This window comes from Musca domestica, unplaced genomic scaffold (genome assembly GCF_030504385.1).
Source record: "Musca domestica strain aabys unplaced genomic scaffold, Musca_domestica.polishedcontigs.V.1.1 286, whole genome shotgun sequence".
In the NCBI taxonomy this organism is placed as follows: domain Eukaryota; kingdom Metazoa; phylum Arthropoda; class Insecta; order Diptera; family Muscidae; genus Musca; species Musca domestica.
In genome coordinates, this window is record NW_026712295.1 from 418,479 (window position 1) to 439,809 (window position 21,331).

General features: G+C 28.7%; 1 protein-coding gene across 1 annotated transcript in view; it reads right to left on the bottom strand.

Moving 5' to 3' along the window:
- The window catches only part of LOC101900481 (basement membrane-specific heparan sulfate proteoglycan core protein), a gene marked incomplete at its 5' end in the record, with an annotated part of 223,463 nt that overhangs the window by 83,343 nt on the left and 118,789 nt on the right, over positions 1–21,331 (bottom strand). The window contains 4 exon segments of the mRNA XM_059124374.1: positions 322–810; positions 1,385–1,537; positions 8,421–8,543; positions 8,947–9,057. Of these exon segments, the coding sequence (XP_058980357.1) occupies positions 322–810; positions 1,385–1,537; positions 8,421–8,543; positions 8,947–9,057 (876 nt within the window).

Sequence of the window (21,331 nt, forward strand, 5' to 3'; positions counted from 1 at the left end):
TTTGGCAAAAATCCATTGGAAAATGAAAAAGTTATGGGCATTTTACCGAAACAACCCATTAATTAAAATAAGTCATACGCACAGTGGGACCAAAATTAAAAATGAAATATCTCATGAACTACTCAAGCGATTTGCATGAAAATTGATGTGAGAGTAAGTCTATTTGAGATGAATGAATGTGGTTGGGAAAAAAAGTAATGAAGAGAAGAAAATCAATGAGTTTAGTTATGAAAAAATGGAAATGGGATCTCTCACTGCCTAAATGGCCACGAAGGCGAGAGAGAGAGAGAGAGCGAGAGAGAAAGGAAAAAGATCACCTACTGGGAGCGGGTGTTGTGGTGGGAGTTGTTCGTTTCGTAGTCGTTGTCGTTGTTGTAGTTGTTGGCCTTGTCCAATATGAAGCGGCCGTTGTATTTCTACGCGCCGTTGCCCTGGTTGTTTGTACAATATTGGCCGGTGGCCTTTGTGTCACGGGCCGATTATAGTCAAAATGTGATTCTTGATCTTCGTCACAACCGGTTTCGTCGGTCAAATCATTGCAATGATAGAACCCGTCACAGCGTAACTTGAGCGGTATGCAAACATTGTTGCCGCAACGGAACTGTGTGGAGGAACAGGGATTGTGATCGTTGGCCTTCTGATAGAAGCTGTAATCGTACATATCTAATTCGTGTAGGCCACTGCCAATGTAGCCACCGAGATATGGCGATTGGGGTCGCGACGGTGCTTGTGTGGGTCTCTGGTGATGCGGGGCATATTCACGAATTATTTCATCCTCGTCGAACTTATTTTCTTCGATATCATGCAGATCTAGTTTGGTTAAACCGCATGCAGTTCCACATTTTTGTGTCGTGGGGTTGGTGAAATTATTTTTTATTTTTGGGTTACGATTGGTTTGTGTTAAAAAGGAAATGATAACGACATGCATGCAAAGGAGGTGGTTTTGCCGTACGCCAATTTTTTTTTGTTTTTGTAGATTTTGTTGTTTCACACACCATTCATTTTTTTTTCGACCAAATTCCAATTGAAATTTTGTAGCAAAATTTTTTACAGTGTAGCCAGGGTGTGGTTAGGAGATATTTTATTTGTTTTTGTTTTGGTTAGTTGAAGATTGTTGGATTTTTTTTTGGAAACCATACCCACACGCAACATATCGATTTTTTTTTTGGAAGAAGAAAGGTAAGAAATCACGAGAATTTTTCAGATTAATTAAAAAAATGAATTCCAAAGTGGGACACACAGAGATAATTTTTATGCCAAATATTTTGTCTACAAAAGCCAATTATTTACCAACACCAAAAATTCTAAATCTTTAGGAATTTAGATTAGCCACCACCATTTTTTTTGGAATACAAATTCTAACCTCCAGGGAAGCTTAACTTACCGCAATCTCTTTCATCGGAATAATCGGAACAATCGTAAATGTTATCGCATACCTCACGATACAGAATACATTGGCCATTGTCACAACGGAATTCATTGTAACGGCAATATTCTTCATCGCCATCTTGCTCAAAGAAATCTCGGCGATCACCGCCTTGGATGTGAGATTTTTTTTTGGAGAATGGTGTATTTTTTTTGGCAAAATTTTGTTGAATAATGTGACCAAACATTTTTTACAAAGCGTGTTACATGGGATTTTGTTTTGGGTTAGTGCAGAAGAACATGCAATAAAATTAAATAAAATAAAGAGCAAAAAAATTTTTTTTAAAAAGACTACCAAACAGAGGGGTTATAAAAATGCGATTACTTGTTTTTAGCAAAATTTTAAAATACAAAATTAAAATGGGCATGAAGACCTTTAACAGAGAGGGACATGGGATGTCAAACAAGGAAGTAAAAATGTCGTAAGAAAGAAAAAAAAACAAGTAAAAATTAAAAAAAAAAAAACTAAGAAAGAAAAGTTCAGAAAAAAAAATCAAAGAAAACTCTGGACTATATAACTTAAAATTAAATTTTTTGGGGGGAATATGTATAATGAAAAAACAAGCCTTATCTCTTAGCTAATCAAATCTGTTTGTTTCATAAAAATCCCCCAGTAAACAAAAAAGTTATGGACAATTTTCTAAAATAACTCAATAATTAAAATAAATCATACGCACTGGGTGACCAAAAAGAAAAATTGTATAATAACTAAATTAAGTGGCCTAGAAGTGTGGTTGTTTTTTTAAATGAAAATTGACGTTCAGATGCTTAAATAGAAATAATAAAAAATCAAAAAAAAAAAAAATATTTTTTTTTTTCAAGGAAATTCCAGAATAAAATCTTATAAAATGGAATTTTCTGGAGGAAATCTGCAGCTAAATTCCTTGGAATTGTTCTTGAAATAAAAGGCCTTATATTTAAGCCAATCATTTCTGTTTGTTTCACAAAAATCCCGTGGCACACAAAAAAGTTATGGGCCATTTTCTAAAATAACTCAATAATTAAAATAAATCATACGCACTGGGTGACCATAAAGAAAAAATGGAATAATATCTAAATTAAGTGGCCTAGAAGTGTGGTTGTTTTTTCAAATGAAAATTGACGTCCAGAGGCTTAAATCAAAATTATTAAAAAATCAAAAAAATATTACTTTTTTTACAAAGGGAAATTCTGAAAAAAATTTTATAAATGGAATTTTTAAGAGGAAATGTTCAGCTAAATTCCTTGGAATTGTTCTTGAAATAAAAGGCCTCATATTTAAGCCAATCATTTCTGTTTATTTCACAAAAATCCCCCAATAAACAGAAAAGTTATGGACAATTTTCTAAAATAAGTCAATAATTAAAATAAATCATACGCACTGGGTGACCAAAAAGGAAAAATGCAATAAAAGCTAAATTAAGTGGTCTAGGAGTGTGGTTGTTTTTTCAAATGAAAATTGTCATCCAGAATCTTAATTAGAAATAATTAAAAGCTAAAAAAATATTTTTTTTTTTCAAGGAAATACTAAAAAAATTCGTATAAAATGGAATTTTTAAGAGGCAATGTGCAGCTAAATTCCTTGGAATTATTCTTGAAATAAAAACCCTCATATTTTAGCTAATCATTTCTGTTTATTTTACGAAAATCCCCCCGTAAACAAAAAAGTTATGGACAATTTCCTAAAATAACTCAAAAATTAAAATAAATCATACGCACTGGGTGACCATAAAGAAAAATTTAATTAAAGCTGAATTACTTGGCCTAAAGGTATGATTGTTTTTTTCGAATGACAATTGGTGTCCAGGGGCTTTATATAAATTTTTATTTGGGTCATTTTCAAACTTTAATTGTGTATAAATATCAACATTTAAGAAAATGTGTTTAAAATTTTTTAAAATTATGAATTAAATATATTTTTATGTAATATTATATTTTATGTAATATATAGTGGCCCATAGATTCTATGCCAGTAATTTCCATAAAATCTACCTAAAGGGGCTGCCATTAATTTCCATAAAAATCTACCAAGAAAGGCCATGGATAATTTATCTAAAACTACTCATTATAAAAATATATCATACGCAATGCAGGATTTGCAACAAAGTTTGAATACAAGGTTGTCTGAATGACCTAGCTTTTGGAACATTAACTCCTTCATGAGAACTGTGACCCAGGGCATAATTTAAAGTTTTTTATTTAAAAACTTCTAAAGAGAAAATATTTTGTTTTCGTTTTATTAATCCAAAAAGGCTAAGAATTTGCTAATATTTTTTTAAATTTCCAAATATTGAAAAGCCTCATACCTTAGCTTTATGAGGCCTTTTGTTTCGTAAAAATCCAGCAGAGAACTAAGAAGTTATTGGCAATTTTGTAAAAATACAAAAAATTCTAAAAAGAAAATATTTTGTTTTCATTTTATTAATCCAAAAAGGATAAGAATTTGCTAATATTTTTTTAAATTTCCAAATATTGAAAAGCGCTATATCTAAGCTTTCTAAGTTAATTTGTTTCATAAAAATCCAGCGAAGAACAAAAAAGCTATTGGCAATTTTCTGAAAATACTCAATAATTAATATAAGTCATACGCACTGACGTACCAGAAATTAATAGACCATAAAGTCGTGCTCAGAGGGATTTTTAGTATGAGTTTTTGGATTTTTTTCAGGGGTGGCTTGATTACTTTAGTCGGGTAATTTTTATGCTATATTCGATATGGGGTTTAATTATTTTTTTTTTCGAAAAAATAAATTGGCAAATTCAAAAATATTTTACGGAATTTCGGAAAGTAAGTATTCCTCACGTAAAGAGTAAAAGACCTGCTTTTAAACATTTTCTGAAAAATTTCATGAGAACTCTGACCCAGGACAAAGTGCAATATTTTATTTTTCTAATAATTTGGCGAATATTAATTTTTTTTATTCAAAAACATCCAGAAATAATATTTTTATTTTCGGTTTAATAATTAATAAATGCTAAGTATAAACTAATATTTTCTGAAATTTCCAAGAATTGAAAAGCCATTGTCTTAGCTATCTATTTCCCTTTTTTTCATAAAAATCGAGCAAGGAACAAAAAAGTTATTGGCAATTTTGTGAAAATACTCAATAATTAATATAAGTCATACGCACTGACGTATCATTAATTAATAGGCCATAAAGTCGTGCTCAGAGGGACTTTTAGGACGATTTTTTTTGGAATTTTTTTTTCAGGGGTTGTCTGCCTCATATCTTAGCTATCTAATTCTCTTTGTTTAATAAAAATCCAGCAAAGAACACAAAAGTTATTGGCAAGTTTGCCAAATTACCCAATAATTAATATAAGCCATACGCACTGACGTACCAGAAATTAATAGACTATAAATTCGTGATCAGAGGGACTTTTAAATGTTTTCCAGGAATGGTCTGACAATTTTGATGCTATATTCGATATAATTTAAAGGTATAGATAGTGTTTTATTAAAATATTTTACCACCAACTTAACGTTCTAACTTTAAACGCTCTGCTGTTTCTTTCATATTTTTTATTTATTTATTATTATTATTATTATTATTATTATTATTATTATTATTTTTTTTTTTTTTTGAAAAAATAGCTACCGATCTATTTCAGATTTACTAAAATAACTCAATAATTAATATTAGCTATACGCTACCTGTGACCAAAATAAATACTACAAATACGCCAAAGAATTCCAATTATTTAAACATTAATTTATGGCATATCAAACAAGGCTTTAAAAAATTAATTCAATTTTTCTACTAAAAATAGCAAAAGATTTCTCAACACCAGTCTTGTGATTGGAATTCCTAATCAAATTCCAGATGGAAAATTAAAAAAAATAATGATTTAATATTGCAAATATTTCAAACAATCTCATGTATGGACGTTTTCTAAAAAAACACTTAAGGGAAATGACGTTACATATGTCAAACAAATGTAAATATATGTCCATATTGATAGACCGGGTGGAACAAGTGTTGAATTCTAAAACATAAAGTGAATTTAAGTGGATTGACAGGAGAATTAAATGCTCGTAGAATCTTAACAAGAAAAGCCATTAAACTTGAGGGGAAAAATTACGGTGGCACAAACTGGGCCATAAATTTCATCAATTTAAGGTAATAAGTTCTTGAGTTTTTTCTATATTTTAATATGTCGTTCTTTGTTGATTTTTATCGAAATAGACACGATTTTTTTTCGTAGAGATGCCGAGCTGCTTGTTAACGCCACATGCCTTTTGCAAAACTGGGTGTGAATGCTGTTCTAGCAACATTGTTGGCATACAAATCTCAAATATGCTAAGGTATGTCATAAATTTTTCAAAAAATAAAAGTGCATAGCTGGAAGTGCATAGCTTAACGGGCAGATAAGACAAATAATAAATTAGTAAATAGATCATGACAGCTCAAACTATTTGGAATTTTAATAAATGCAAATGCATGAAAGGTACCGATTGAATCTTATGTGAGGGATTTCGTTTTTGCATCAGTCGGAAATTCTACATGAAGGAATATAAATTTCCTATCCTAATTTTCATTTAAAGCCCATAGTCTCAGCTCTATTGTGGCTCAAGTTTTATTAAATTTGTTTAAAATTTGCAAAAGTTATTGTATTTTTTCTAAAATGATACAATAATTAATAATAGTCATACGCACTAGAGTCCAGTTATTAAAAATCATATTTGTCCAATGAAATATTACAATTTTCTCTCAGGTAATTGCTAGAATAATTTTCCAACCTAATATTCTGTTAACAAAAAAAAAATGGCCAATATTTTCCGGGTGTGTTGCCATTTCGAATAATTAAAACAATTTTTTAAAAATATTCTCTCTGGAAACTGTCCGAAATTCTTTATGTAGACATTGATATTTCTTCTTAGTCTAATTTTCATTTTAAGGCCATAGTCTCCGCTTTCTTGTGGCTTTATTTTATCCAATTTGCTTAATATTTGTAAATTTTATGGCATTTTTACAAAAATTATACAATAATTAATAACAGTCATACGCACTAGAGGACAGAAACTAAAAATGGTATTTTTCCAATAAAAGCTTGCAATTTTCTATCAGGTAAGGGCTAGAATGATCTCCCAAGCTAATATACTATTAACAAAAAATTCACAGTCCAACATTTTCGAGGCTTGTTGCTATTTCGAATCATTAAAACGATTTTTTAAAAATATTCTCTCTGGAAACTGTCCGAAATTCTTTATGTTGACATTGAATTTTTTTCTTATTCTAATTTTCATTTTAAGGCCATAGTCTCAGCTTTATTGTAGCTTAATTTCTATGTAATTCTCTTAATATTTGTAAAAGTTATTGTATTTTTTCTAAAATGATACAATAATTAATAATAGTCATACGCACTAGAGTCCAGTTATTAAAAATGATATTTTTCCAATGAAAGCTTGCAATTTTCTATTAGGTAATGGCTAGAATGATCTCCCAACCTAATATTCTATTAACTAAAAAATATAATGACCCAGATTTTCGAGGTTTGTTGCTATTTCGAATCATTAAAACGTTTTTTAAAAAATATTCTCTCTAGAAATTGTCGGAACTTTTATATCTAGGAATTTAAAATTTATCTTATCACAATTTTCGTTTTAAGGCCATAGTCTCAGCTTTCGTGCGGCTTAATTTTTATCCAATTAGCTTTATATTTGTTAAAGTTATGGCATTTTTACTAAAATGATACAATAATTAATAATAGTCATACGCACTAGAGGCCAGAAATTAAAAATTGTATTTTTCCAATGAAAGCTAGCAATTTTCTATCAGGTAATGGCTCGATATCTATGGATTTTGTTTCCTAAAACAACCTTGATCAATAGAAAAGTTAAAAGCAGGAAGTGAAAATTCTACTGGAGAATGAAAAGAATTTTTGAAAATTTTACGAAACGTTTGATTATTATTAACTCCTTCACGAAATGCGTTGGAGAGCCACATCCACATTTTTTTACATAGGTTTAAAGCCTATGACATTGGCTTTCTATAGGTTTTTGTTTCATAAAAATACGTTGAGAAATAAACAAGTTATGGAGAGCAAGAAAATGTTCATCGAAAAAAAAAAATAATAAAAAATATTTTTAATATTTTAAATATACTTTTATTTTTAATTTTCCTTATGAGTTACGCCAAAATTTATTTACATGGCCCTAAAGCCCTGTCTTTAATATCTATGAGGCTTTGTTTCATTAAGATACCTTGATAAATAAAATAGTTATGGCCATTTTTCCAAAGTAACCCATAATTAATAATAGTTATACGCCCCATGGTCCAATTATTGAAAAGTTCTATATCTCAGAGATTTGTAACGCTATGAGTCTAATTTTTTGTGAAATGTTTTAGGGTTCTAAATATTTTCAGAATATATACAAATTATACAAATATTTTTTTATGTTATGATCTATCTAATAAATTTAAAATTCTAATCTAACTTAAGAGATATCGCACGCCCTATTGGCATTATTAATTATTATTTTTTTCTTCTCGAAATTTTTATTAGCTCACCATGGCAACGCCTTTCATCCGATATATCCTCTGGACAATCAATATTACCATTACATCGTAATTCCTTACTAATACAAGTGCCATCATCACACTGCCATTTGTCATGTAAGCAGGCTGTATGAGTGGTGCAAAAAGAAAGGGAAATGGAGAATCATAACTAAAACCTAATTTCCCAAATTGAAATTTCACAAAAAGGTTAAAAACTAAACACAAACATACGACATCCTTCCTCATCCGAACGATCTTGGGGACAATCTGCCTGGCCATCACAACGATGGACAATGGAAATACAACTAAAGTCACGGCAGGTGAATTTGCCTTTGGGGCAAAAATATGTTAGTTTGGGAACAACTTTTGGATTTTTTTTAAATTTTTGGAGGAGAGAAAATTTTACAAAAAAGGGAGAGAGAGAAGATAATATTTTTTTTTGTTAAATGAAGATGAAATATTTTTTGTATTTTTAAAAGACATTTTTTCCTTGTTATTTGACACAAAAATACTTACTGCTATCACAGTGCTCTTCATCATCACCGTCCACACAGTCTTCGATGCCATCACAGACTTTGCCTTCACTGATGCAGGTGATGCCATCTCGACAGAGATATTGATCACTGCTGCAGACAACGGCTGGAGGTTTTTGTTAATTCGATTTTAGCAGGTTAGTCCAGACGCAATTTTTTTTGGGTGTTAATTTTTTTCAAAAGACATGCAATTTTTTTTTTGTAATTTACAAAATGTGTTAGTGTTTCGGGGTTAGAAGGCATGTTAGAAAAAATTAGAATAAGAAAATGGGGGACAATAATATTATTAATTTTTTCTTTGTACACTAATCAGTCTTAGTTTTATGGGGGATTCAGTTCAGATACATCCTAAAAGCATAACTTATAATAGCTTTTGATACATATACATATTTTCAAATACGCTAAACGAAAAACGTGTTATACTGTGATATACAAATACATAAAGTAGTGACTGGATATATATTGGTTCTCATTGGTTTGGAATATCTTAAAGTTAAATTTATACTTACGGCATCTATCGTCTTCATCATCACCATCGGGACAGTCACGAATGTTATCACAACGTCTGGCGCTATCAATGCAATTGCCGGCACGACATTTGTATTCAGTGGATTTGCATTCTGGAAAAAATGAAAAAAAGAAGAAGGGACAAGTTAAAACCCGAAATTATGGAACGAGAGTTAATGAAAATAAGTAAAAAATGCATAAATTGTTATTGGTTCTCCGAAAAGTCTTTTTTTATTATCTGAGAATATATATAATCCAATTCTGAGTTTATAAGCTTATAGCCCAATGTCTTTACCAGCCCAGGCTGTTTGTTTCATTCGAATACTTTAATAAATGAAAAAGTTATGAGGATTTTAGCAAATTAATATAAATTATACGCCCCAAAGACCAATAATTAAAAATTTAATATCTCATAGACTATAGATGCTATATAAGTTTTTAGGGAAATTAGGTTCTAAGAACAAATGGAAAAAGTACTCAGAAACAAATACTGAAATTTTCAAAAGTATCTTAGAAAAAACTTTTAAATAAATGGACTCAAAAAAGAAATAAAAATTCGCAAAATCGCAAAAATCCTATAACTAATTAATTTTTAATATAATGTTGTTGGGTAATTAGCATGACAACTCAGTGAGCTTAAAGCCCATTGTCTTCCCCAGCCATGGCTGTTTTTTTCATTCAAATACCTTAATTAATAAAAAAGTTATGTGGATTTTACCAAATCAACCCATAATTAATATAAATTATACGCCCTAAACACCAATTATTAAAAACTTAATATCTCAAGGACCATAGATGCTACGGAATTTTTATTTTTGGGAAATTAGGCTCTAAGAGCAATTGGAATAAAAATATTAAGCGTTTCAAAGGTATCTCGGAAAAAAACTTTAAAATATATGGTAAATAAAAATTCGCAAAAATTTTAAAAGTTATATAACTCATTAATTTTTCATATAATACTTATGGCTAAGGTATATAACTTTCCCGCGAGCCTCAGACCTATTGTCTTTACTTCCTATGACTTTTTGTTTCATCTAAATATGTCCATAAATAAAAAAGTTATGGGGATTTTACCAAATCATCTCATAATTAATATAAATTATACGCCCTAAAGACCAATTATTAAAAACTTAATATCTCATTGACCATAGATGTTACGTAATTTTTATTTTTGGGAAATTAGGCTAAAGGAACAATTAGAAAATGTACTCAGAAAAAATAGTTATAATTTCAAAAGTATCGCGCCAAGAACTTTAAAATAAATGGTCTTATTATAAATTAAATAAAAATTCAAAGAAAGTTTAAAATTTATTTAACTCATGAATTTTTCATATAATACTTATGGCTAAGGCATATAACTTTCTCGTGAGCCTCGGGCCTGTTGTCTTCACTTCCTATGGCTTTTTGTTTCATTCGAATATGTCTATAAATAAAAAAAGTTATGAGGATTTTTCCAAATTAACCCATAATTAATATTAATTATACGCCACCATGTCCACAAAATTAAAAATTCCATATCTCAAAGATTATAAAAGCTATAAGTTCGATTTTTTTAACTATGATAGAGTTTACTTAGCTCTTCAAAGGTCATCAATAAAAATCTATAACTTCAAGAGTTTTCTTATTATTTATTTTTTTTTTAAGAATTCTCATTGAATTCATTATTTTTATTAATATCTATCCTAAATAAATTCTGATAATATTCATGACGTTTTATTACGCTTAAAGCCCATGGTGTTTGCTATCGTTAGAGCTTTGTTTGGTTAAAATATCTTAAAAAATAAAAGAGTTATTGACATTTTTCCAAATCAACCCATAATTAATGTTAGTTATACGCCCCATGGTCCAAAATATTAAAAATTCCATATCTCAAAGAGTATAAAAGCTATATGCTTGATTTTTTAAAGTATGATAGAGCTTACTTAGCTCTTCAAAGGTTATTAATAAAAATCTATAACTTGAAGATTTTAGCTATGGAAATTCTTGGAATTTTTATTGAATTCATTATTGTTATGAATATCTATCCTAAATAATTTCTGATGTCCACGACGTTTTACTAAGCTTGAAGCCTACTGTGTTTCCTATCTATGGGTCCTTGTTTCATGAAGATATCTTAAAAAATAAAGAAGTTATTGGCATTTTTCCAAATCAACCCATAATTAATGTTAGTTATACGCCCCATGGTCCAAACAACTAAAAATTCCATATCTCAAAGATTATAAGAGCTATAGGCTTGATTTTTTAACTATGATAGAGCTTACTTAGCTCTTCAAGAGCAATCTACAAAAACTTATAACTTCAAGCTTTTAGTGGCCTTAAAATTGTTTCAAAATCCATGGATATCAGAAAGCCTATAATTTATAACCATGTAATTAGTACCCAGATTATTATGAATTATAGACCTTAACTTTTTGAACAATAATCTGCCATAAATCTCCACGATTTGCATTCCAAAACTTAAGAATTGTCAAAGTTTTTTTAGAAACAAAAATTTTTTTCCAAAGCTATTATTTCATGGTATTCTTTCGATAATTATGTTGCTAAACCAATTAAATTGTTTTCTTTTCGAAAAATAAAAATAAAACTATTTCTGTTTTCTTGGAAAACTCTTTGTCCTTGTGCCTGCCTGGCTGATTTTCCAACTTAAATGACAAATGTTAATCAAAATCCGAAAAAAAAACAGTCAAAACTTTGCAACTTATTGCATTATTTATAATGGAGCGGCTTTATGCTATCGGCAGAAAAATTTAAATGTGCAATTCCCTTACTTTTTGTACATTTAATGCAAACAAATAAACGATTTTTGCATTTACAGGTCTTCTTCGCATTGCAGATATCTCACGGCAATGAGTCCGAAGGCAAAACGGAAAACATTGTCCTTAAGGTTTTCTTCGGAGCTGGGGTTTCTTTGTTTTCCGTCTCTCTACTTATTTTGTTTTGCCTAGTTTTATTGTTTTAGTTAAGGCAGCAATAAACAAACCCACAAAAAAAAAAAAAAAAAAAAAAAAAAAAAAAAACAACAACAAATAATGATCATCATGACAGTTGGAAATTTAACCATTGAAGTTGAATCCGGGAAAATTTTTGTATTAAATTTGCATGTTTTTGGGGCATGATTTTTGCCCTGGATCTTGAGAGGAAAGGAAGGGCAAGGCAATTCAAAAAATTTAAATTTTTTGTTAGAAAAAATAAATAAAATTGTATTCATGGAAATTCCAACAATCATACGCTCCCCTTGTAAAATTAATAAAAATTATACGCCCCTAGGTCCCAAAATAATTTTTAATTATTAACAATCATACGCACCCCCATGCTAAACAATAAATCTACATAGAAAGATTTTGAATTCCGTTTTATATATTTTCAAAATTTTATTTTGGAAATTTTACCATGGAAAATTGTACCATGAAAAATTTTTGTATTAAATTTGCATATTTTTGGGGCATGATTTTTATCCTGGATCTTGAGAGGACATTAAAGGCAATTCAAAAAAAAAAAAATAAATTTTTTGTTAGAAAAAATAAATAAAATTTATCAAAATTTTATTTATGGAAATTCCAACAATCATACGCTCCCCTAGTAAAAAAATTAATAAAAATCATACGTCCCAAGGTCCCAAAATAATTTTTAATTATTAACAATCATACGCACCCCCATGCCAAACAATGAATCTACATAGAAAGATTTTGAATTCTGTGTTATATATTTTCAAAATTTTATTTTGGAAATTTAACCATTGAAATTGTACCACAGAAAAATATTTTCAAACAAAAAAATGAAATTTTCTGTTAGAAAAAAATAAATAAAATTTTATTTATCGAATTTCCAACTATCATACGCTTCCCTGGCAAAAAAATAATAAAAATCATACGCCCCAAGGTCCTAAAATAATTTTTAATTATTAACAATCATACGCACCCCCATTCAAAACTATGAGAATAATATTTAATTTTGTTTTACATATTTTTGAAATTTTATTTTTCTAATTTTTTTGGAAAAATTATTTTCACTTTTATAATAAACCCTCTCCTTTCCTCTCAAAATTTTTCCATAGAAATCAAATACCTGTTGTTATTATTCCAGATTTTTTTTGCTCTTAACAAATCCCAATTTATGATTTATGTTTATTGTTCACACAACAAAAGTCCTAAGTCCTTAAATCAACATTGTTATCCAGATAGAGTGAAAAAAAAACACTGTTTCTCCCCTTCTCCTTCATGAATACAGACCTGTTGAAGTTTTATCTGAAAGAAAAAAAGATTTCCATGGAAATCTTACAAGTTTGGGCTGTGTTTGCTAATTTGTGTAACAATTAGCTGTTTAACCGGATTCAGGCCAAAGGCAAATTTAACATCTCACAAAAAATGTGTGTAGAAAATGTGAGTGGAAAAAGGTTGGTGGGGGTAGAAAGGAAAACCCGGAGAAATGGCTTTGGGTTCATCGTGTAAAGTAGGTTATTAGTTCGTAAAAATATTCTTAAAGCAGCATACATGGGAAATTTAAATGTTTCCATAGATATAATTATATTTTTTTTTGCTGTGAATACCCCAAAAGTATGCAATGTTTTTTTTAATTTTTTTTCTTAAAAGCCAACTGCTGGTAATTATTTTAAAAATGCAATTTAAGAAGCTGGAAATTTGATAGAATTACATATATTTTCATAGTTCAAGATTTTTCACTCAGCAGCCTAAAATTATGCAGTAGCAAATATTTTTTGGATTATGATGGGAATGAAATAGGTTTTTATTTGGAAAAATTAATTTAAGAAGCCACTATTTTATGGGAATAAATTTGAGAGAAATATATAAATTTCTGTAGTTGAAGAATTTTCACTCAGAACCGAAAAGTATGCATTAAAAAATATTTTTTGGGACCATATTTTGAAGTAATTTTATATTTCGAAGAATTAATTTATGAAACCACTATTTTCTAGGAATAAATTTGATAGATAACTATATTTTTTTATAGTTGGAGAATTTTCACTTATCTCCCAAATGTATGCACTAAAAAATATTTTACCCTTTTTTGGTGGTCATGATGTGAAGTAGGTTATTATTTTGAAATTGTAATTAAAGCAACCACTATTTTATGGGGACAAATTCGATAAAAAGTTATATATTTTCAAATTTAAAGATTTTTCACTCATCCCCCAAATGTATGCATTGCAAAAAATATTTTTTTCTTTGGGACCATGTTTTGAAGTAGGTTTTTATTGTGAAAATTTAATTTAAGAAACAACTATTTGATGGGGAAAAAATTGACAGAAAAATATATATTGTTCGTAGTTGAAGATTTTTCACTCATCCCCCAAATGTATGCATTGCAAAAAATATTTTTTTCTTTGGGACCATATTTTGAAGAAGATTTTATTTTTTTATTTTATTTATTTCGAAAAATTAATTTAAAAAGCAACCATTTGATGGAGATAAATTTCATAGAAATCTATATTTTTCATAGTTGATGAATTTTTACTTATCCCCCAAAAAGTATGCAGTAAAAAAATATTTTTTCTTTGGGACCATATTTTAAAGATTTGTACGTCGAAAAATTAATTTGATGCGAATAAATTTGATAGAAAACTTTATTTTCTATAGTTAAAGATTTTTCACTCATCCCCCAAATGTATGCACTAAAAAATATTTTTCTCTGGGGCCATGTTTTGAAGTCGGTTATTATTTCGAAAAATTAAGAAACCACTATTTTTTGGGAATAAATTTCATAGCAAACTTTATTTTTTTATAGTTAAAGAATTTCCACTCATCCCCCAAATAGTATACAGTAAAAAATATTTTATTTTTTTTTTTTTGGGCCATGATGTGAAGTAAATAAATATTTCCAAAAATTAATTTAAAAATCAAATATTTGATGGGGACAGATTCGATAGAAAGCTATATTTTTTTCCTAGTTGAAAAGTTTTCACTCATCCCCCAAATGTAGGCATTTAAAAATATTTTTTTCTTTGGGACCATATTTTGATGAAGATATTATTTTGTCAGGAAATGATTTGATGTAAGTTAATATTTCAAAAAAATAATTTAAGAACCAGCTATTTTATTGAGAAAAATTCGATGGAAGCCTATATATTTAAAAAGTGGTCGATTTTTCACTCATCTCCCAAAAGTATGCAATAAAAATGTTTTTTGGCCTATGACTTGAAATAAATTATTATTTCGAGAAATAAATTTATAAAACCACTAAATTGTGGGAAAAAATTCGATAGAAAGGTATATATTTTTATAATTAAAGATTTTTCACTTATCCCCCAAAAGTATGCAGCTAAAATATTATTTTGTCGGGCAATAATTTGAAGTAAATCATTATTTCGAAAAATAAGTTTGTGAAACCCATATTTTATGAAGGCAAATTTTATAGAAAATTGTATTTTTTATAATTGTAAATTTCTTCTCGTCCCCTAAAAGTATGCAATAAAAATATTTTTGGGCCATGACTTGAAGTAAATAGTTATTTCGAAAAAATATATTTATGAAACCACTATTTTATGGAGACAAATTTGATAGAAAATTATATTTTTTTATAGTTGCAGATTTTTCACTTATCCCCTAAAGGTATGTACCAGAACATATTGGGCCTTGATGTGAAATAATTTATAATAAAAAAATGATTTAAAGAAACCACTGTATTATGCGGCCAAATTCGATAGAAAAATATATATTTTTCAGTTAAAGATTTTCTTTCGCATCCCCTAAAAGTATGCAGCTAAAAATATATTTTTCTTTTTTGGGGACAAGAAGAATATTTTCAAGACACATGAATCCCATCATGGAATATCCGATTGTTTAAAAAAAAAATAAATGAACCTGTTTTCATTGCTAAAATTGTTAACTCCAAAAATAGGCTGTGAAAAATTAATTTTTTTGGGTGGTTTTGAGAGAGAGAATGTCTTTAGAAGAAATGAGTTCCAAGATGAATATTTGACTCTTTTCTATAAAAAAATAATATTTTTAAATTGTGTTCTTATTCATCCCCCAAAGTATGCAGTGATATTTTCTAAATAAATTTTAAAGAGCATGTTTTGGGGTGTTTTTTTTTTGAAATTTTTATTTTTTGGAAGCTAATATGTTATGGATATAAATTAGCTTGAAAAATTATATTTTCGTAATTGAAGATTTTCACAAACCCTTAAAAGCATGCAGTAAAAACTATTTTTTTCTTTGGAGCAATAATACAGAGAAGATTTTAATTTACATGGAAAATTTGATTATTTTTAAAAACAAAAAAAAAAAAAAAAAAATGGTTTCGCAGTTAAAATTGTATTTTTTCAAGTTATTCCTGAAAGTATGCAGTACAATTTGTGGGTATGGTACAATTTTTTTAAGAAGAAGCTGTGTTATGGAGCCGGATTTGATTGGATTTAAATAAAAATATATTCAACATCTCAACCTTTTTTAGTATTACCCATACGTGATACGTGATCCCCAAAAGTATGCAATATTTTTTTTAATTTAATTTAATTCAATTTTTAATTAATTCTTCCTTTAATTCCGACAAACATTTTAAAGGAGAAAATTTTGATTGTCTCAAAATAATAAAAAAATATTGTTTATTTCACTCTTCCCCAAAAGTATGCTTCAATTTTTTTCTTTTCAATATCATTTTTGGGGGCTACAATTTTTAATTTATTCTTTAAGAAACATCATTTTTAAGGCGTACACATTTGTTTTTCTTAAAAAAATATATTTTAACCTGTGTTTTTTTCACTCATCCCCCAAAGTATGCTGCAATTTTTTGAAATTTTTTTATTTTTTCTTTTTAATATTATTTGCTATTCTTCTAATCGAGATATCAATAAATTTTTGTTTTATTTCATTTTTTGTTGCTCCCCTGAAATCCAAAGAAATTTTGTAAACAAAACCGCCACATCAAATCCCAGATTATCCTTTATTGACATAATACAAATTCCGATGTTCGCCCTTTCGATACGGAAAACCCGAAAGAAGGCGTTTGCCGAAATATCAAACAATCATGTAAACAAATTGTTTACATATTCCCTTAGACAAGCAATCGAGTTGGTGTTTTCAAATATTTATCCTCAATTTTGACACCAGTAATCTCCTCTTCGTCCTCCCCCTCCGCAACACAGCCAGACCATAAACATAAACATTAATGTTTATTGCGGATTTTTATCAAAATCAAACATGATTTCTTAACAGCGCAATGTAGCAGGATCCAAGGAAAATTAGGACAGGATTGTGGCAACATTTCGCCGATGTTGCCGACAAACAACAAAGAGCAACAACCGCCTGTTGAGTTGATTGCTGTAGGAGATGTTTGAAAGTTGCCTGAAGTTTGACTCCTCTCACCCCTCCCTTGTTTCCTTTTTTTGTCTCGTTTGGTTGAACAAACTACAATACCGAATTATGGTAATTGCTGGGTGTTTAGTTGAGACACAGATGCTGATTTCTGTGGGGAATTTTTCCGATTTAAGTTCAAGTGTTAGTTTCAACACCTCCATTAAGTTTTATTTGTTTTTTTGTTGGTCTTGATTTTCTCTCTCTCTCTTCCTCTCTCTCTTTTTTTTGTGGGTCATAAAATTCAAGCGACATTTTGATTGTTCTCACATCGATTGGGGGAACAGGAAATGAAATAGAGAGGTATTAGGGAAATTATTTGCAACAGAATAGAAAAACGTGATGCCTGAAAGTATGCCTTGGAATTGGAAATGTAAAGATAATCTCTAATATGGAATTTTTAAATGTTTTTTTTTTTTTTTTTGAAAATATTTAAATTTTTTCCTGAAAAGATTTGAAAAATTTGTATTTTTAAATATTTAAAAATAATTTTTTTTATAAATTTAGCTTTTTGGACATTTTTTAGTACAAACATTTTTTGGAGATAATTTTTTTGGGGAAATTTTTTGATGAAGAATATGTCAACAAATTTCTATAAAATTTTTATACGGAAAAAATATTTTGTGGAACATTTTCAGTCAAAATTTTTTGGTCGAAAAGTATTGTTCAACATTTTTTTGTCAACTTTTTTATGGTAAATGTTTTTGTTGTGAATAATCAACGATCAAGTTTTTTTTTTAAATTTGGTTCAAAAAATTTGGTCGAAATTGTTGGTCAAAAATTTGAAATTTAACATGTTATTTTTAATTGTTTTTTTTTCAACAAAAATTGATTTTTTTCCTTGAAAGGGTTTGGAAACTTTATATTTTTTTAAATATTTTGAAATTACAGTTTCATCAAAAATTTAAATTTTGGTTTTTTGTGGGCAACATTTTAATAGAAAAGTTTAGGTAAATATGTTTCTATAAATTTTTTATAGAGAAACTTTTGGCAAAAAAATTTTGTGGAACATTCTTATTCAAAAAAATTTGGTCGAAAAATTGTGTTCATCATTTTTCTTGTCCAAATATATTTGTAGGCAACCTGCGATCAAGAAAATTTAAAACAAAAAATTTTGGTCAAAATTTTTGGGTGAATATTTTTGGTCGAAAATTTTTTTGTTGGTTTTTTTTTTCTAGGGTACCAATGGATAATGTTTGATAAGGCATTTTATAAAGGTTTTTTTTCGAAAATATTTAATTTTTTTTCCTGAAAAGATTTGAAAATTTTTCTATTTTTTAAATATTTTTAATTTTTTAAATAAATTTAGCTTTTTTTTTTGTAATTTTTTGGTATAAAAAATGTTGAAGCTAATTTTTTGGGGAACATTTTTTATAGAAAACTTTAGGGCAATATATTTAAAAAAAAATGTATTAAAAAATATTTTGTGCGTCATTCATAGTCAAACATTTTTGGTCGAAAAATTTTGTTCAACATTTTTGGTCGAAATTTCTGTTGTCTAAATTTTTTTTTTGTAGAGAAACTTTAAGCAAACCCTTTTTTTGGTTTTTTAAATCTGGGTCAAAAAATTTTGGTCGAAATTTTTGGTCAAAAATTGTTGGGCGAAATTTTTTTGTCGGTTTTTTTTTTTCTAGGGAAGCAACGGATAATGTTTAGACAAACCACGATAAAGAAAATATAAAAAAATCTGGGTCTAAAAATATTTGGTCAAAAAATTTTGGTCGAATTTTTTGGGTAAACAGTTTTGGTCGAAATTTTTTTTGTCGATTTTTTTACTAGGCAAGCTAGCGTCGAGAAAATATTAAAAAAAATTCTTTATCAAAAATCACTAGTTAAAAAATATTTGGTCGGAAAAGTTTGGTCGAATTTTTTGGTATTTGGTATTGGCTGCCCATTTGAAAAAATTTTGGGTAAATATTTTTGGTCGAAACACTTTTTTATCTGTTTTCTTTTTCAACCAGCAACGGATAATGTTTAGACAAACCCTGATGAAGAAAATATAAAAAAATCTGGGTAAAAAATTTTTGGTCAAAAAATGTTTGTCTAAAATTTTTGGGTAAATATTTTTGATCGATTTTTTTGTCGATTTTCTTTCTATATAGAAGCAACGGACAATGTTTAGACAAACCACAATGAAGAAAATATAAAAAAATCTGGTTCAAAAATTTTTATTCACACATTCTTGTCAAATATTTTAGTCGAAATTTTTTTGGTCGATTTTTTCTCAAGGCAAGCTAGAGTTGAGAAAATATTTTTAAAAAATTCTTTATCAAAAATGACCAGTTGAAAAATTAAAATTAATTTGGTCGAAAAAGTTTGGTCGAATTTTTTAGGTCATTTTTCTTTTGTTGATGACTTTTATTTGACAACTTTGACCAAATACAACGCTAAATAAAATTCTAAATGTGGTCTACAGGTGTAGCATTTCAATTTATGAAGGCTGCCCATTTGAAAAAAAAAATTGGTAGAAATTTTTGGGTAAATTTTTTTGTCGGTTTTCTTTTTAAAAAAGAAATGGACCATGTTTAGACAAACCACGATGAAAAAAATATGTCAAAAATTTTAGTCACACATTTTTGGTCGAAATTTTTGTTCAAAAATTGTTGTTCGATTTTTTTTACTAGGCAAGCTATGGTGGAAAAAAGGTTTTTTAAAAAATTCTCGATCAAAAATTACTGGTTTAAAAATATTTGGTCGGAAAAGTTTGGTCAAATTTTTTTAGATCAATTTTTTTTTGTTGATGACTTTTATTTGACAATTTTGGCCAAATAGAATGCTTAATAAAATTTTAAATAATTTTATAAAAGTTGTGGTCTATAGTTGCAGAACTTCACTTTATAAAGGCTGCCCATATGGAAAAATTTTGGTCGAAATGTTTGGGTAAATATTTTTGGTCGAACATTTTTTTGTCGGTTTTCTTTCTAGGGAAGCCATGGATAATGTTTAGACAAAATCACGATGAAGAAAATTAAAAAAATATGGGTCTAAAAATTTTAGTAAAAAAAAGTTGGTATACAATTTTTGGGTAAGTATTTTTGGTCGATTTTCTTTTTGTGGATTTTCTTTCTAAGAATGCCACGGATAATTTTTAGACAAACCACAATAAAGAAAATATAAACAAAAATCTGGGTCAAAAAATTTTGGTCAAACATTTTGGGTCGAAATTTTTGGTCAATAATTTTTGGTCGAATTTTTTTTGGTCGATTTTTTCTCTAGTTAAGCTAGCGTCGAGAAAATGTTTTTTTTTAAAAATTCTTGATCAAAAATGACTTGCTGAAAAATAATTGGTCGGAAAAATTTGGTCGAATTTTTTAGGTCAAATTTTTTTGTGGATGACTTTTATTGGACCACTTTGACCAAATTTGACGCTAAATAAAATTTTAAATATTTTCATAAAAGTTGTGTTCTATAGTTGCAGCATTTCAATTTATGAAGGCTGCCCATTGGAAAAGCGCATGTCGTCACTAAATTTTACAAACACACACACAAACACATTTCCCTACACAAATTTTGCTTGCGTGGAATTGCAGTATTTGTTTGTTGTACATTTCCCTGCCATACTGCTGCAGCAATTCTACAACAAATTGATGTTATTACTAACTTTCATTTCCGTTTCCCGCAAAAAAAATTTGGGGAAGGGAAAATATGGGAGTTGTATCGGTATGTGTGCGTGTGTGAGTGTTTGCCTTTAAAACTCTACACACACCCCTAAAACGGCATTGCTCTGTGGAATTCAAGTGGAGTAGCTGGCACTCATTGCGTTTGGCCTTCAAACCTAACCTTTAAGGTTATGGGCTCCTGTTCGAAAGTCCTTCAAGAGAGATGACACTTCCGGTTTTGTTTTTTTTTGGAGGAAAAATGAGAAAATTTATGGCCTCACATAGCAATGGCGACAAGAATAATGGAGCGAACGCCTTACAACAAAGACACTTGAGGAAAACTCTTTGGAAACCTAAGAAGAGCAAAAATGTCTGGAAGTTGCTGGATGAGAAGAAATGTGACACACTTGAAAGTGGAACTTTAGATGGGCGAACAGCATGCCAAGGAAGAGGGGAAGTTAGATGTTATGGCAATTGAA